We start from the raw sequence: 18,100 nt of genomic DNA, 5'->3' as shown, positions 1-18,100 counted from the left end.
CCTACTGACCCGATTGTTTTGTTACTTAATGACGACTCTAAATTACACCTGCTTGAGAGACAGAGGAAGATTTGTGATTTTGAAGATACGTGGTTAGCGTATTTTCTAGACATAATTAAGCTTGAGGATTAACACAGCAAGGATTAAGAAAGCCAAATCATCAACTATCAACCTATGGAAAAGCACAGCAGCACAAATATCAGACCTAATGACCTCAACGTCAAGAACTAGAGGAGAGCAACTAGGCAAGGTGTGATTTCTGTTTGTTTCTTTCTTTTGTTCTCGTTCAATTTGTGTATCTGTTCTATGCACCATCTGACATTACCTGGCACATATTGTGGAATTTGTTCCGTAGGTCTGAATGATAAATGGTGCTAAAAAATAATTTAAAAAAATGATCTAAAAAACAAAAATAGCAAATTTGTGTTGTATAAGCGTTTCCTTAGTCTCATCATACCACAACATAGTTGAAAAAAAATTCCACCACAATTAAAGCAGGAAACACCACTGATGCCTGTTTGTCTTGATTATTTCCAAAAACACATAAAAAAACTTAGGCTATTTGTATTCCTACACTTCAGCATTTTAAAGCAGTGTTGTTGTTTTTAGATTTGACTATAAAAGTGTTTCATTTCACACCCCAGTCGCCCAAAGAGGGAGGATTGCGGGGTCCAATTTGTATTTTCTCTCTTGAGGTTTCTTTCATTTTTAAGACTTAAGACAGCCTCTTGTTTTTGTGCTTCCATCTTGTGGTTTCTTTCAGAACTACAGCACAATCTCAAACCATATTTTGAAAATGCTTTCCACTGAAATAGACATGAATCTTCATTGCAGAGTCTTGATGAAAAAAGAAATTTCAAACATGCTTGGGATGGAAGGCTGGGACATTTTTACTTCTTTCAAGAGGAACCAGCCTGATACATCTTCACACCTTGAGAAAGTAAAGGAGAAATGCAACCCAGCAAGACCTCTGGCAACAGACACATAATACTGAAGGTGAGATGGCAGCAGGTTGGCAGGTTACACTGCAAAAAAAGTCAATCAAATCAATTATTTGGTGTTATTTTAGCATAGGTGCATAATAGCAGATAATAATTTCCTTTGTATCCAGATTTCACTTCCTTGATTTCTTTTCTTTTCTTTTTCAAAAAAGTATAATAAAAAGTCAGAATGAAACGGACAAAGGCAGATTACTTCACAAAACATTAAAAAAAATTACACACAAAATTAATTATTTTAATTAAAGAAAAATAGGATGCTTAATCTCGTCACTGCATATTGCATTTAATGTCAATTTATATTTATTTTACAGTGGAGCATCATCAGCCCCAATAGCTACAGGTTAGTGCATGTGGTCAGTCAGCTGTGCATGCACTCTGTGGCGCATACAGTAAATGTAAAATAAATAAAAAAAAATAACAGATCAGAAAATACTTCCAAATCCAGTATTTCTCTTGAGAGTCAGTGTTTAAAACAGAGAGAACAGATTATACGACTTCGGTATAAAAAAGTCCCACAGCGCATCCATCCCTCTCTCTCCCTCCTTCTCTCGCTGGCTCTCCTCGCAGAGACCCAGCCTCCAGTCCGGTCGGCCATCCTCCCTGCTGCCATGGCCGCGCAGGCTGCCGGTCGTGATGCTGCGACGGCCGGACCTGCAGTCTGCACCGAGATGGAAGAACGGGTAAGATGCGTTTTGGTAATACGGGATGCTCTCTTTGCGAAAACGTTCAGGACTGAGACCGTCCCTTGACATCGGGCCTTTCCAGGCAGTCCCTGACACGCTGCTGCAGCAAGATGGAGAGGATGCATACCGCCGCAGTAGCCGCAACGATGTCTGTTCATTGGTTTTGGCACAATATCCAGCAAGATTATTAGTGTAGAGGAAGGGAGAATGAGCTTTATCGTGTAAGCAATAGAGAGAGAGGGAGAGCCGTCGTCGCACTGCTGCTGCAGCGCATGTGTGACGCGCTGATGTCAAATGGAGAAGTGAAAGTGCAGCAGCTGGTCGGTCGGTTGGTCGGTCGGTGCATGTAGGCTTCCGAGGTGCAGCTTATAATTAGCCGGACAGTGGCCATGCTTTAACAGTTTGGGTCTCACTCGCCTTGTTTGCTGCTGAATCCGGAGAGGTTTGTGCGCGCTTGTCAAGCCGGGTTTCTTCCACTTGGCGGCGACGCAAGCTGACAACAACTTGGCAGGCAAGGTAGGATTTTTTTCCTGATCAACAGAGCAGAACTGAGCATGGATGAAAAAAGAGGCTTTGTTGTGCTGAGGCCATTATCAGAGGAAATTGTCCATCAAGAGAGAGGCCTAGTGTGTGTGTGCGTGTGTGTGTGTGTGTGTGTGTGTGTGTGTGCGCGTGTGTGTGTGTGTGCGCGCGCGCGTGTGGTGCGCGTGCGTATGTGTTTGTGTGTTCTGTTATTATGGGCCTGTTCATCAATAGGAAGAGTGGGACTGCACTCTTTATGGTATTGATTTCATCACAATTTTGGATTAGATTATCAAGCACTTAAAATGTCAAAATCACCAGTTGTTTATCTGCCTTACTTTAGAATTGCAGCCAATAAATCCCAAAGTATTCATTCTATCAAAGGAAATTGTGAAGATCATGTGCATCTGACAACTTGTGAAGCCATAACCATCAAATATTTTATGTTTTTGTGAAAAATGGCTTTGTGGTAATGGTAAAGCCACCTGTAACAGACTGTGGAGTGTGTGTTTGTGCGTGTGTGTGCGCGTGTGTGTGTGCATGCATGTGTGTGTGCGTGTGTGTGCATGCATATGTGTGTGTGTGTGTGTGTGTCTCTGTGGGTGTATTTCACCTCCTGGACTGAGAGAACTGAACCTGTTGTTCCGGTTTTGCATTTACTGGGCTGTAATGTTTTTGTTTAGTCGTCTTCAGGCTGTGGACTCACTCATCAGCTGTTCTTCATCCTTTCCACTTCTTCCCATTTTTGCCAGCATTTTCTCTCAGGGTGAGTGTTTGCTTAGAGTGCTGCTTTATCTTCCATCAAGTTTACATTTACTGTCAGTATAGTTGACTTTATCTTACTTCAAGCTTTATCTCAGATAGTGGATCTTAACTGGGTTTGAAATCAGATTGTGATCTAAAAATTATCACAACCTCCAGCAGCCACATGCTAATTCATAATTTCTTACCGAACAAGCATGCAATCTGACTTTGTGTATATTTTGCAGATGTCGGCTATAGTGCCAAAGGTGAGGCCAACCAAATGCGTCAGTTATGCAATGCAAGTCCCCTAATCTCCTCACTGGAAAATGAGAGATGCTGGATTAAAGGAGGGAGTTAGTTGGAGGCCGGGGGAAACCCGTGAAAGAAGGCTGTTATTAGAGATTACTGGCCAAAGGATTGTTTTACGACCCAAATACTTTGTCTGCTGAAGCTTGACAAGATGCAAAGAGACCGCTAGGAATATCAGAGTAATGGCGAATTGTTTCAGTATGTTGTTGTGCCAGAAGTGAGATTCATCTTGAACTTTTGGGTTAAAGGGGAAATTAGTTTCTCTTCCCTACTTAAAAAAAAGATGAATCTGGTTGCCTTCCTCAGTGATTTGGTGACTGGCTTACTTGGAAAGATTGGTTTCCATTTTCTTTCAGCTACTTGGCAGTAATGGCTTTTTAAACCACCACGACTCAGACTGAGGGAGCTACAAACTTCTGCACAGGAGTAAAACGTAGTCAGGAGGCAAATGTTGTTGAATTGTAGTTCAATTTATTGTTTCTCAGAAAGATTTTCATCAGAATTTGCAGTGCCAAGTAAGTTTCCCCACTCTTCTTGAAGTGTTTGCTGATGTGTTCTCACCATCTATCTGACGAAGTATACTGCTTAAAGGTTTTTGGGGATGTTCACAGCAACCTCTTGTTATAGTTGTTTACGTTATTGGCTGAGAGATTGTTTAATCGAGGATTTGTACATTTTCAAAGTTAATTTCAAATGTATGGCAGCCCATTCCTATGTGGGATTACAAAAAAATGAGGAGGGAATTTCCCTTTCCTCCTAATTCAAGCGTGTGTGTGTGTGTGTGTGTGTGTGTGTGTGTGTGTGTGTGTGTGTGTGTGTGTGTGTGTGTGTGTGTGTGTGTGTGAAAGATATAATATCTGGGAAAAGCAGATGCAAAAAGGTGGCATTAGTGAAAAAAAAACAGGGAGAGAGATAACTTCATTCCCTTCTGATAATTGATATTTCAGTCATGGTAATGGTGTATTACAATGAAACAACTAAAGAGAGTAAAACAAACATGCAGAAAATTAAAAGATGGCAGTAAAGTGAATGTTATGGAAATCTTCTGCCCTCAAAAACGTACTGATGTCAGTTCTTCTGAGCGATGCCTCCTGGGCATCTCAGAAAACTCCCTTTTGATCAAACGAGGAATCCAAGGTTTCCCAGAGCCTGGAATTTGCCAGGCTAGTCTCGTCGTACAAAGGTCAACGCATCAGAAGAGCAGCTTTCAGGTTTAGCATCCTCGCTGGGGCCTCCAAAATGTTATGGAAATATTTTGCCCTCTCCAGTGATGTACTTTAGGACTCTATATACAAACACGTATAATGTAGTAATGATATATATATACATATGATAATTAATTACAGGGAAGTTACAGAGAAAAAGTATCAAGTTCAAACCAATTCAGTTTTCCTCGGCAGCTTCCGAAGAACACACAGAAACACAGTGCGAATATATATGTGACAAAAAGAAAAAGTCTATGCTTATTGGAAAGCAGCCAAATGAATATTTTTACAAACCGATGAAAAGGTTTTTCAACAATTGCCAGTAACCAATGACAAGCTCTTCAATGTATTTAGCTTTTTCCTTTAAAGGAATACGCCGCCGTTTGTTGAAATAGGGTTATTCATCATCTCCTCTATATTTATATAGGAGGGCAAACGCATTTTTGTCTCAGTGCTAGCTTAGCTTAGCGTAACGAATGGAATCCTTTGTTGCTGTTAGCATGTCGTGAGTAAAAGTGACCCAACAACAACAAAAAGAATTAAGTAAACTAATTACTTCTTGTGGCCTGCGTATTCACAACGAGTAAAAATAGCAATGCAGATTAAGACTAGACAATTTCCTAGGCAGATATTGATTTTGTTGTTTTTGTTGTGGTGGGAAAAAAACGGTAGCAATGTGGCTTGCAGCGATCCGGCGTCCAAAGTCACTGTTTCTGGGTTACTGGACCACCAAATGCCACTGCCCTGACTGAGTCATGACTCAGTCATGACACATCAACCCTAACCCTAACTCTAACCCTAACCATAACCACAACTTGTCATGGCAAAAACCGAATGACACTTACTAAAAGAAGCGTTATGTCATAAATGTTTATGACACGTTCATGACAGTGTCATGTCACTCTTATGTAGATACCTTCAAGTAAATTATTTAGAAAGAAACAACCAAACATCTCACAGATTGATCTTTTTTTCCCAAAAATTCCATGGAGGATTTTTAATTAAATCAGTGATGTTTTTTTTTCAAACTGACAATATTATTTAACTGATATGTCCTCATATAAAAGGACTAAAAAAGTTACATTAATTCCTGCAAACAATATTTCATGTTCGGTGGCAGAAAACATACTTTCTTTTGCTCTAAACTGCATTCCAGACCTGCAAAAGATGCATCTTAAACAGCCCAGATTCAGGTCTGAAAAGCAGCTCAATTAAGTGTGACACTTTGAGTGAGGACAAAGTGCACCATCTCATGAGTTATTATTGTAGTCCTGTGCTGTGATATGATAGAGAGGGAATTCTCTCATCAGCCTTGTGCGCTCTTTAGTCCTTTTGCTCAGTTTTATTTGGTCAAAATCTGACACACAGTCATGAAGATTGCTATTGCTGTTTAAAAAAGTGTTGTCCTCTTATCCAACAGAAGGAGGGAAATATGAAGGCTGATTTGGAGGCTTCTCTGCCTGCTGGCCAGGAGGATATTGCAATCCAGTGCCGAGATGTGTGCCGGTCGTACGGCAAGCTGAAAGTTCTCAGCAACCTCAACCTGACTGTACCACAGGGACACATGTGAGTGGACATTCTGACTCAAACCTGTCAACATGGTTGTGATTTCAGACTGTTTTCATTGATTGACTATGTTTTAGAAAAGATTAAGAGCAGCTCGACTCTGGATATGTGAACAAGGTTTGGGAGACTTTGATGATTTACACAGAAGCATTTAATGGAATCTTGACTCAGGAGAATTAGGATTAAGCAGTACAGTTTAACCACAATGTAGTGTTGTTTAGTGCTATCCCAAATACTGTGTATTTTGGGCTACTATAAGATCCGTAGTTGAGATACACCTAATGCAGGGGTCTTCAAAATGTTTTAAGCAAAGGACCCCTTAACTGAAAGAGAGACAGAGCAGGGACCCCCCTACTACATATGTTGTATAAAATACATTATGCAAAAAGTTGCATATTAAACTGGTCTACAGTAATGTGTAGGGCGGCCTAAAGCCTTTATATATTTTTTGCATACAATACTAAGCTATTAAAATGGCTAATAATTGTTGGCATGATTTTACAATTCATGTTTTAATGTTAAACATACATGTGGTACAGTGAATCCTTAGGATTTACTGTATCTGTGGATGGCTACCTTAGTGACTAATTTACCTGTAGGCCAGTAAGCAGTGGGTATTTATGTTTGGGATATATTATGTTAGATTCATGTTAAGACTTTTTACTTTTTGAAAAATTATTAAAAAATTAATCATTTGGAGGCCCCCCTGCATTCACTCTGAGGACTCCCTGTTGAAGATCCCTAACCTAATGGATTGTGGGTAACTTTAGCTTCCGTTGTTGGTGTTAGCCATGCTGCTGTAAAGACATGCTGTTGGGCTAATAAATGGTTAATATTCCGTCATAGTCCAGGTTATCATTGTTATATCTAGTAACATGAAACCGTGAAGAGTATAACACCAACTCTGGAGTTCCTGTCTTCCTGAAGGAGTATTTAAACTCATGCTGGACATACACAATTGGACATTACCAAATAAGGTCCTTCTTCACTCATCTATGCATGTGTGAAGATGCTATTGGATCATACACAACAAGTCTTCTTACCTACATAACAAGTCATGTCGTAGGTAGCCCAGTTCACATGCGGCACATTCATCTGTGACCATCAGGGTCAAAGAACATCTTATCCAGGGTTTCTATATTTGAGTCACTATTGCAGTTTCTGTGTGTATACATTTTAGATGTGTGTGCATGTTTAAGTATGTGTTTTGTGTTAACAGCACTGTCTTATCATACAGCTGTTATATCTCCTGTTATCTATGGAGACATAGAGTTGAACTACTACTCTGCCAGAGACAGGTCATAACCTAGTGCTGTTATGTTGGACACTGAACGCCATTATAGTTACACAAAAAGAAGCCATGTTCATTGTGTTCTTCCATTTTGTTGTTTTATGTATTTTTCCTATTCCTGTGGATAAGGGGACGGATTTCAACACAACATGTTGCCACGTCATAGTATACAAGTGATCATTTCTAGCTTTCAAAACTATAAAAAGGAGACATTAAAATCCCATTATTCTTCAGACTCAAAGAGGTTTGCTATTTTGCCGATTTCGATGTTCATCAAACATGCATCAAAGAAGCAGACATACAATTCCGTATATACCACAACAAAATAACTCCTGTAATGCTTGATGAACCCTGAACAACAGACTGATGATGAATGATAGAGCCTGGAGCCTGATAAGAGACACTAGATATTATTCCTGTGTCTTGAGCTAGGGCTTAACTTCCACTGGGGACAGGGGGGACATGCCCCCCCCCCACACACACACACACTTTTCAAAATCCTATTTGTGTCCCCCCAACTTTGAAATTAGTTTCATATTTCTTTATTTGTAATTCTGGGTGATTGGCCCCTATTTTAAGCATTAAAGACATTAAGACACCTTTTTCTTATACTGTACATAGTTTAGTAGCCTACTATTCTTTCTGGCATCATTTCATTATAATCAACTTAATTATTTCTTGGATTTTGTATCACCATATTCCCTACAAATGTATGTAGAAATGCCAGAAATGGGATTCAAATCGAAAACATTTTTCTGGCGGAGGACCCCCAGACCCCCTGTTTTCTCAAACCAAAGTTACAGTGAGACATCTTGGAAAAAGTAGATAGTGTTCTGTTTACTAACAGATTTTCATGAATGTAGCACATCATGGTTTATTGTAAAGTTCTCTTGTTTTGTTTGACAGTAACTAACACAATCTCACTGTAGGGCCTGTAACTCTGTTACGCTGTCTGCAGTCGTTGTTGCGTTTGATCTAATATAGTCATCTGGTTATCTTTAGGTGTTTACATAGACCGCATCTACTTCTTTATTTGGAAATACTGACAAAGGAACTCTTCCTTCCATGTCTGACTGCATGTGAACAGAAACTATAGTTTCTCTAGCATGTACTAGTTTTCTTTAAATTCACATTCATAATGACTGAACATGCTAGTTAGAGCTGTGACATCTATCACAGCAACATTGCAGTGAATGAATACATATGCTGTTTACTCAACTAAACTAAACAGATGATAAAAACACATAAAGTCTCACAACTTTCCTAGTTGTAAAATTGCTCTGAGAGCTGTCTTCTATTATCTAAAATGCTCTTGATTCTGTGTTGCAGATATGGCCTTTTGGGGCCTAGTGGATGTGGGAAGACCACACTTCTGAAATGCATTGTGGGAACTCTGAAAATCTCGCGCGGTCACATCGCCGTGTTGGGGAAGCCACCTGCATTCCCTGGTCATGACGTGCCGGGGAAGATGGTCGGGTACATGCCGCAGGTAAACATCACATGTTAAAATGTATAATTTGGGGTTTTTCAAACTGCACTTGGGGCTAAGTAAGTTTTTACACTGGCACAATCCAAAGTGGGCCAACCCTGACTTTAGCCTAAGGCTTGCTGGCCCTGCTCTTCAGCAGGTTTATTCCCTAAAATTCGACTAAGTCCAGGGCTTAAAGTTGTCAGTGTTGGCTAAATCTACATATACACTATATTCTACTACTACTACTACTACTACTACTACTACTACTTGGGCGGAGTGATTAGCGCAACACCTGAAAAGCACCGTCATTACTCTCTACTCGTCTGCTCCTCTCCACGGGGCTTCTCATGTGCTGCGAGCAAATCACTCCGCCCAAGTAGCAGAAGTAGCAGTGCTTCACTTTCTGAGAATATAGTTCCCAGTTACGGTTAGAAGATGGCTGTGTCTCATGTGACCTTGTTATTTGTACACGCGGTGACTATGCAAATCACAACATGTAAATAGGAAAATGTTGGCGTTATTTTGTCACTTATTGGGAGCAGTAGGCTAGATGGAGCCGGTTACTTCCAGCATCTGGGCTAAGCTAGGCTAGCGGTGGGTGCATCAGACAGAGTTACGACACACACGGAGATGAGAAGGGTATGTATGGACTTATCTAACTCTGGGGGATACGGTGAATACGCTAAAGTCACAATAAGTCGGCGTGTTCCTTGACATGAGGTCTATGTTTTTTTTGTAAAAAGACTTCCTGTTATCCTTACATTTTGCTGTATATTCTGTCAGAAAGCTTTCTTTTGGTTGCTAAACTGATCTTAAATTAAATTCAGCTTTAAGTAGAGTTTAAAAAGTCTGAAACTGTTTTTTTCCAATTACAATTCCCTGCAGCTCTCTGTCAGCATTACGTCCAATTACTCTGTCCTTCAGCTCCACATGCCTTTCTCAGGGGCTTCTTTAATTTAGTTTGTGTTCTGTTGCTGTCAGTAACCTGTGAGTGTGTCTCATTACTGTCAGACTGGATACCTGATGAGGCTGATAACACACATGGCACATGTCCTCCCCTGTGTGTAAGCCTTTGCATCACATACGTCCCTGATAGGAAGCGATCTGTGACCCAGACAGGAAGAAATCTTACACCTCATCTGTTCCCCGGGATGCAACTGTTGTGGCACTGTGATGCACTTGGCTCGTATTGTCTGATATGACAATGCAGAGAAATTCCATGACCTGGTTTGACTTTTGAATCAAACAGAGGCTAGAGGCTAGCAATATATAATATATCCTATTTGTTTGTTGTTACAGAAAAATGTGTATGTGGACCATTGTTATCTAAGCCGTTAATACTTCAAGATTATTACAAGACAGAAAGTCAAAGGTCTTGGTGTAGGTGCTCAGAAGGCAGCAGTGCAGCTGCAGATGATAATCTATCTATAAATTGCAGGAACGTCTGTCTGTCTGTGTGTGTGAGTGTTAAGCGCATATCTCTCGAACCGTTAGTCCGATTGGATTTCAAATTTGACAGGTGTCTTGCTATGGGCACGAGGAAGTACACTGCCAAGTTTCACGTTGTTTGGATAAGAAACGCAAAAGATATCGTCGGTAAAAGAAGCACACATTGGCTTTTGCTGCTCTAGCCGCTGGCCCTTCCCCCTCTCACACTGAGTGAGCAGTGAGCAGGACCAGAGACAGATAATAGAGCAGCAGAGCTTTGGCAGCTAAAAAGTGACATACACCTTAGGCCCAAAATAATGTGCAAAGTAGCACTACGTTAACGATCAAACGACACGAGACAACGTCTCTCTCTCTCTCTCTCTCTCTCTCTGTCTCTCTTTCTATCTCTCTCTCTCTCTGTCTCTCTCTCACACACACACAAACGGTCCGGTTCTGGTGGTTGATGAACACAGATATGTGTTAATTAGCTCTCATAACGGGCAAGGTGGGTAACGCATTGCCGTGAGTCCATGAGGCTAATGTCTGATTACTCCACATTGTCATTGTGATTATTTGTGATTACATTCTGAATCTGTCAGGTAAATATAGTAGTACAATGTCTTCCTCTGATGTAGAAGTAGCCTACCCTGTAAGTCAGTAGTAGGGTATACAGGTGGAGTTGCAAGTGAAGTGGTTTGGGGTCCTTCTGTAAGTCATTTTGGGGTACAATTTGGTTTTGAAGAATTCTACAAGCAGCAATACCAAAGGCCAAGCAATCGGCCCATTCCAAACAGGCACATTTTCAACGGGCACTGCACTATTAATAATAATAATACGTTTATTTGATAGCACCTTTTACAGACAAAGTCACAAAGTGCTTCACTTGATAAACATCTGTAAAAATACAGATCTGCATTTTAAGGAATAATGAAAGCGATGTCATAAGACTAGGGCTGGGTGTTGATTTGAATGGTTTTTGTTGAGTATCGGGGGGTGAAACATAATGACTTTTTATTGTTGGGAATGTGCAAAATCTTGGTGTGTATGTTCTGGTGTATATGGATCTGTGTGTGTTACTGAATCGTAACTGTACATTGATTGTACTGATATATATATGTGTGTGTGTGTGTGTGTGTATATAGGCTGTTAGCTGCTACTTCACCTGTGTTCTCTTGAATGCCCAAGACAAATTTCTCCTCAGGGAGGCAATTTAAAGGCTACACTTATCTACATTGAATACTTGTTCAGATTTGTACTCTACTTTAGCAAAGCTGTAATCAAAGCATTTTGGATTTTAATCAAAATATTGCCAATTTCAGTATTTTATTTAGGTAAAGGATTTGTACAGCCGCTTGTGTTTAGACAGCGTTTAACATTTGATAAATTGGGCTTCTTTTCTTAAGTACATTTTTTTTTATTCTGAGCACATAATTGTTATTCATCAAAGTAAGATATCTGCCAAATTATTGTTTTTGTATTGGTACCAAAACTCAGGTGACTCCCTTCATGTATTGTGTATTGATGTATTATGTTTGTGGATGCCACATATGTTTCAATGAAGAGAGGGAGGGTTTGAAACTTATTTGATGCTTCTATCATCATATCCCTTCCGTTCTTCAGTTACTATATTTCCATCCATACAAGTATCTTTGTTGGGTAAGATCAGGTACATGATGGAGGTAGGAGATTGGAACTTAAAAAAAAACACAACTATCAAATATGAGTTTCAAGCAATTCCTCTCCTCACTGATTAATCTGTGACATCTATGATAAAGCATCTACAGACACACAACCTTTTAAATCTTTGTCTTTGTGTTGCACAGGAGCTGGCGTTGTACAGAGAGTTTACAATTGGCAACACCCTGACCTTCTTTGGCCGAATCCACGGCCTGACGTCAAAGGAAACCAAGACACGCATGGATTTCCTCATAGACTTCCTTGATCTACCTCAGAGAGACAGTCTAGTCCGAAATCTCAGGTAAAACCCCATGAAGTAGAATGAGAATTTTAATATGCAGTGACTTAGAACAGAGCTTCTCCAGAGAGGGTTTTGTTTTTTTTGTTTTTGGGAACATAATAATGTATGCAGGACTGAATGTAGGTCAATTTTATTGTGCATCGTGCCACTGCATTTACACCAGATGCTGTTGTGGAACTACTCATCTAAAGTTCTTTGATTTGCTGTAATTAGCTCGAGGTGAATTTTGTACAACACTGTCAATCAATAGCCAATCAGTACAGTTAGATATTCAGCAATCACAGGTTATCTTGGTGATAGCTTGCGGATACAATTCCATCTTTAAATGATGCAATGAGGTCGCTTTATTGAAAAAATAGCTGCACACTGAAAAAATGTTTTGACTTTATTTCTGCAGCTCTTTGCAGTAAGTCATTTTAGACTTTTTTTGTGCTGAGTCAAAACACAAAGATGATTTATAGATGTTAAATTCAGGTGTGGCGAACTGAAGCCAAATGCAGTATATCCCCAGCCAGTTTATGAAGTGAGACTACAGATACCTGTGGACTTTGGCACCTGAATTACCCGAATTAATGTGTACACACAGACAAACATAATCCATCTCTCCTCCACAGGTAGTAAACCCAGTGGGCATTAAACAATATGACTGTCTGATAAGCGAAGCAAGCAAACACCAAATAAAGAGACAGCATCCTATTTATTATAATATTCGCTTTGCTGAATGTTCTCACCATCCAGTTACTGTTATGTTATTCATCATCATCAGTGTTGCCAGATTTGACTGACGCCAAGTAGCTCAATCAGAGTTTCAAACCCACCCAATCGTCATCAAATTAAATCTCCATTTAGGTTTTTTTTTGTTTTTTTTATGTCCATCCAGCATTAACATGCACTGCAATACTAGAGCTTGGTCGCAAATACAACAGTAAACATTTGACCTTAATAAGAGAAGATAAGTGACTTATTCACTGCTGTTTATCTAACTTTTCATATGAGGAAATGGTACAAAAAAGTATCCCACATTTTTACTAGCCCCCTAAAACAAGTTTTACCTGCCCAATCAAACATAAAGGCAACACTGCTTTTGTGTAGCCATCAAGGCAAATGTCCATGATCTGAGAAAACATCCATGATGTTTCCTCAAATTAGGAAACATCATGTAAAGCTGCCAGTATATGGCTGTATGCCTCGCAGATTATGTGCTGTGAAGAAGTCCCTCTTTGTGCTGCAAAGTCTCGATATGGTTGTTAAACTTGTTATATATTAACTTGTTCTGTTGTAACTCTTTAACCAAAGTAAAGCACTTCTTTTTTTTTTACTTCTTTATTTTATTTATCGTAGACAGTCAGCACAGACATACATGGTAAGATAATGAAGCATCAGTAAAGCCCTTCTGAATACCATATTTATTGTCCCACTAAACAAATAATCATATCTGCAGAGCTTTGTTTTCTGCCAACTTTCTGATGCAGAGGAAGATACTGTACAAAGACCAAAAAAGCCTGGTTCTCAAGCCATACAAGGAAACAATCAAGCAATACAAATTAAAAATAGTGTGTTTGGTATTTCACAAAATATTTCTGTTGGATCTCTGCCTAAAAGTTATTTTTGAAAATGTGACTTTAGTCTTCATGTGAAACCAGGCTGATCCAAGATATGAGAGAAAATGTTGTTGCAGTCTCTCCAACCATAGAGATGAAAAAGTGGTAAATTACTTTATGGCCCTTTTATATTCTGCAGTTATTCGATGAACTAATGTTACAGCTCTAGATTTAAATCCCTGATATGTTTCAAAGACCCATCTGAATTACTGGAATTGTTGGGTCTTTGTAAATTATAGAGTGTGGTCTAGACCTATCCTGGCTCCGCCCTCCTACGTACTTCCACTCAAGTTTCATTTTTCTTCCGTACTCCGTCTGGGATTGCGGTATATTCTTGGGTTTTCGCCGGCCAAATATTTGGCGGTCCAATCAGCGAACAGAGGGAGTGGCTGAGAACGATGACGTTGATGTCGTGCGCTAATTTGAGTTGTAGTTCCGTAATGGCGGCGGAGAAAGATGCGAGCGAAGCCATTCGGTCCGTTATGGCAACGCTGCCGAATATCCAGAAGTTAAAGCCCGAGGAAGAACAATCTTTGCTGAGTTGTGTTGGTGGCCCTCCTCCCCACGGGGTTCGGGAAAAGTTAGATTTTCCAGCTCACTCCGTTAGTGGTGAAGCAGTTGGCTAAGGCTAACGCTAGTGATGCTAAGCTGACGTCACGACCAAACGTTAGCAATTGGTTATGGCAGATGCAGAATGGCTCTGGGCAGATCCAATAGTTTTAAACTTCAACAGAGTACCTGCCTTCAAGGAAGTTAACACTTGTAAATGGCGAGTGGCCAGACTCTCTGTGAAAAAATGAAATGCATGAGAGTCTGGTAGGACCAGGCTAGTCTAGACCTACTCTATCTGTAAAGTGTCTTGAGATAACTCTTGTTATGATTTGATACTATAAATAAAATTGAATTGAATTGACAATTGAATTGTTCCCAACGTGGCCCCTCGAACCAGCTTTTAGCAGCAGCTCATGTAATATTTATGTCATCTGTGGCGTAAATGTCATGTAAGTGAAGCGAAACTTCCTACTGTCAAAGAGGATTCACTGTGCACATGATTTTTGTTTTTGTTTTTAAAGATCTTTTGTGCTAAGGATCTTGCAACAGGCTTTTCTGCTGTAGCCTTTCAGGACATACAGGTTGTCAAAACGTTTACTGTGCATAATATGAAAGACATTCCTGGTATGAATGAACACGCACCATGTGGCTTGTGTACTCATCAGTCTGTTTATGGTTCATATCATTCTTTCTTTTGTCTTTAATACAATGTAGGACCAAGCAGCTTATTTCTGATAAATTAGAATTAAATACTTTTTTTTAATAATATCAATAAAATAAGGTACATTTTGTAAAAGTGCCCTTTCCTCCCAATGTCCCTCGCTCAGGTTGTTTTCCTCTGTGGGATCAGGCAGGTTCGTCCTGTACATTTTGTTTTTGCTGCTTTCCCTCAGAAGTGAGTGACATGCATAGAATGGGAGAATATATACCTTTTGGTTTGGTTTTCTCACTACTTGTTTTCTGTGTGTGTGTGTGTGTGTGTGTGTGTGTGTGTGTGTGTGTGTGTGTGTGTGTGTGTGTGTGTGTGTGTGTGTGTGTGTGTGTGTGTGTGTGTTACAGTGGGGGTCAGAGGCGCAGGGTGTCTCTCGGTGCGGCTCTGCTTCAGAATCCACAGCTGCTCATCCTAGACGAACCAACAGTCGGAGTGGACCCTGTTCTTAGGTCTAAGTATGTAACACACGTACAGATTATTTTGTTTCCGTATTTGGTCCAAGTTCAAAATGGCTTGCACGACAAACGGGGTCAGTAATACCACTCCATTTAAAATGGACAGATAGTCACCTGTTACACTTAACACTCTTCCACACTGCACGTAAACTTGTTTTATTCTGACCGTTAAACCCTTAATACTGGCAGAATGACCATTTGCATACATGTTATTAAAGGTCTTTAAACAATTAAAGATCCTGTTTACATCCAGTACTCACTATTTATATTTCTTTTAAGCTTTATTTGATGCAAAACAAATGAATGATACTCTTAAATTACATTTCCACGTGAGCTAACAACTTCTGCATCCATCTAACAACAATGTCCATGTTTCTAATTCATGCATTTGTTCTAGAAAATAGGTCAGAAACCTTTTGAAAGCATACTGCTGTCCCTCAGTATGCTGCTCCAGTCTCATTGTATAATAGCACCGCATAGCTTCAACAGATCAGATGGTTGGCAGGGAAAATGCTGCTGGCGAAGCTGTGAGCTTTCCCAGAGATTTTAGAAAAACTTGATTAGCAAGCAGGTCGAGTATCACGTCATTTGCTTTGGTTTCTTCGGTCTCCTTTCTAGGATCTGGCAGCATCTGGTGCAGATTGTGAAGACGGGGAAAGTCTCGGTCATCATCACCACACACTACATAGAGGAGGCCAGGCAAGCCAATGTGGTGAGATAGTTTGTACATGCATGGACACAGAGAGAGAAAGAAAGAGAAGCCACATGCATTTACAATAAATGACAAAATAAGTATAAATACACACTCTCAAACAAGAACCAGGAATACTGCTGCAAAATCAATAGAACAAAGCGTCCACGCTGATCCCCATGTTTCATAGAAAAGAGTCTGTGTCAACATGTTAGAGGAAGTTTATTTTTATTAGCTTTGACAGGAGCAAAAGCTCGCAATGAATGAGAGAAAATGGTGGGGGAAATGTCCTATAGAGTTTGTATAGAAGCTCGCTTGTGTCTTTATTTCACATAATTTCACACTACATAGAGGAGGCCAGGCAAGCCAATGTGGTGAGATAGTTCGTACATGCATGGATACAGAGAGAGAGAGAGAGCGCGCGAGAGAGAGAGAGAGAAAGAGAGAGAGAGAAGCCACATGCATTTACATTAAAATAACAAGGACAAAATAAGCATAAATACACACTCTCAAACAAGAAGCAGGAATACTGCTGCAAAATCAATAGAACAAAGCGTCCACACTGATCCCCATGTTTCATAGAAAAACAAAGAGTCTGTGTCAACATGTTAGAGGAAGTTTATTTTTATTAGCTGTGACAGGAGGGACAAAAGCTCACAAGGAATGAGAGAAAATGGGGGGAAAACGCCCTATAGAGTTTGTATAGAAGCTCTCTTGTGTCTTTATTTCACATAATTTGTCCTTTCAATTCATGAATCAGTTTGAAGAAGACGAAGATGAAGACGATCAACAAGAAGAAGCACTTTATTAATCCCTGAATGGGGAAATAATTTTTTTTTTTTTACAATTCAATTCAAAGGGCCTTTATTGGCATGAAAGTTTCAATAACAATGTTGCCAAAGCATTATAATATAATTAGTCCAAATATTCGGACAGAACACATTAAAACAGTAATATGAACATTAACCAAATATTATTATTCTTTTACACTCTGTTGTTGTAACATTACACACATAAGCCCGAAATACACACACATGCACACACAGGACCCATAGACATGCATTAATGGAGAGGTGTCAGAGCGAAGGGGCTTCCACATTATCAGCACTCCGAGCAGTTGGGAGTTCTGTGCCTTGCTCAAGGGCACCTCGGCAGTGTCCAGGAGGTGAACTGGCACCTCTCCAGCTACAAGCCAAGTCCTCACAGAGCCTACTGACGCCCCAAGGTGATACTCTATATACTATATTTTTCTTATTGTCAACAAATCATATGAAAATACAAAACCAACCTGAATTGATCCTACTAACAAGTATTGTAGTATTACTCACAATCTTATTCCTCTGTGCCATGGAGCTCCATTATTGTCAAAAAGTGTTAAAAATAGTCATATATTTTGAGTCCATCCACATATCGCATCAATGTGTGTTTTCCAGCAGAGACGATTGTCTATATGGACACCTAAGTATTTGTAAGACATAACCTGGAAATCACCCAGGTAACATCTTAGAAATACTTCGGTGTCCATATAGACAATCGTCTCTGCTGGAAAACACACACTGACCACCTGTGCAATAGACTGCAGCAGAGATTATACTTTCTTAGGCGACTGAGACTGTATGGAGTAGGCAGCCAGATCACACTCATGTTCTACCGTGCGATTCTGGAGAGCATTATCAGATATGGAATCACAGCATGGTTTGGCAACTTAACAGTGCAGCTAAAAAGAAGGCTGGTCAGCACACACAAGACAGCTATGCGGATAATAGGGAGGAGAGAGCACAAGCCCATACAGAGCCTGTACGAGCAAGCTGTTAGAAAACAAACCGAACGAATAACTGCAGACTCTCTACACCCTCTCTTTCCTGAATATGAACTTCTGCCATCAGGAAGA

General features: G+C 40.0%; 1 protein-coding gene across 4 annotated transcripts in view; it reads left to right on the top strand.

Annotated features, from left to right (window-relative positions):
* The first annotated feature begins 1,453 nt into the window (after positions 1–1,453).
* Positions 1,454–18,100, top strand: part of abch1 (ATP-binding cassette, sub-family H, member 1) — a 35,423-nt gene continuing 18,776 nt past the window's right edge. Inside the window, exons 1-7 of one of the 4 annotated variants that reach the window (XM_039784134.1) lie at positions 1,455–2,200; positions 2,890–2,972; positions 5,885–6,030; positions 8,651–8,810; positions 12,044–12,198; positions 15,411–15,518; positions 16,137–16,230. In XM_039784134.1, coding sequence (XP_039640068.1) covers positions 5,897–6,030; positions 8,651–8,810; positions 12,044–12,198; positions 15,411–15,518; positions 16,137–16,230 — 651 coding nt within the window. In that variant the 5' untranslated portion in view covers positions 1,455–2,200; positions 2,890–2,972; positions 5,885–5,896. Of the gene's footprint in view, positions 2,201–2,889; positions 2,973–3,364; positions 3,775–5,884; positions 6,031–8,650; positions 8,811–12,043; positions 12,199–15,410; positions 15,519–16,136; positions 16,231–18,100 lie in introns of those variants that run through there. The other 3 variants (XM_039784132.1, XM_039784133.1, XM_039784135.1) reach the window with 3 other exon arrangements.

The sequence above is a fragment of the Perca fluviatilis genome, chromosome 19 (assembly GCF_010015445.1).
Source record: "Perca fluviatilis chromosome 19, GENO_Pfluv_1.0, whole genome shotgun sequence".
In the NCBI taxonomy this organism is placed as follows: domain Eukaryota; kingdom Metazoa; phylum Chordata; class Actinopteri; order Perciformes; family Percidae; genus Perca; species Perca fluviatilis.
This window is presented reverse-complemented; position numbering and strand designations above follow the sequence as displayed.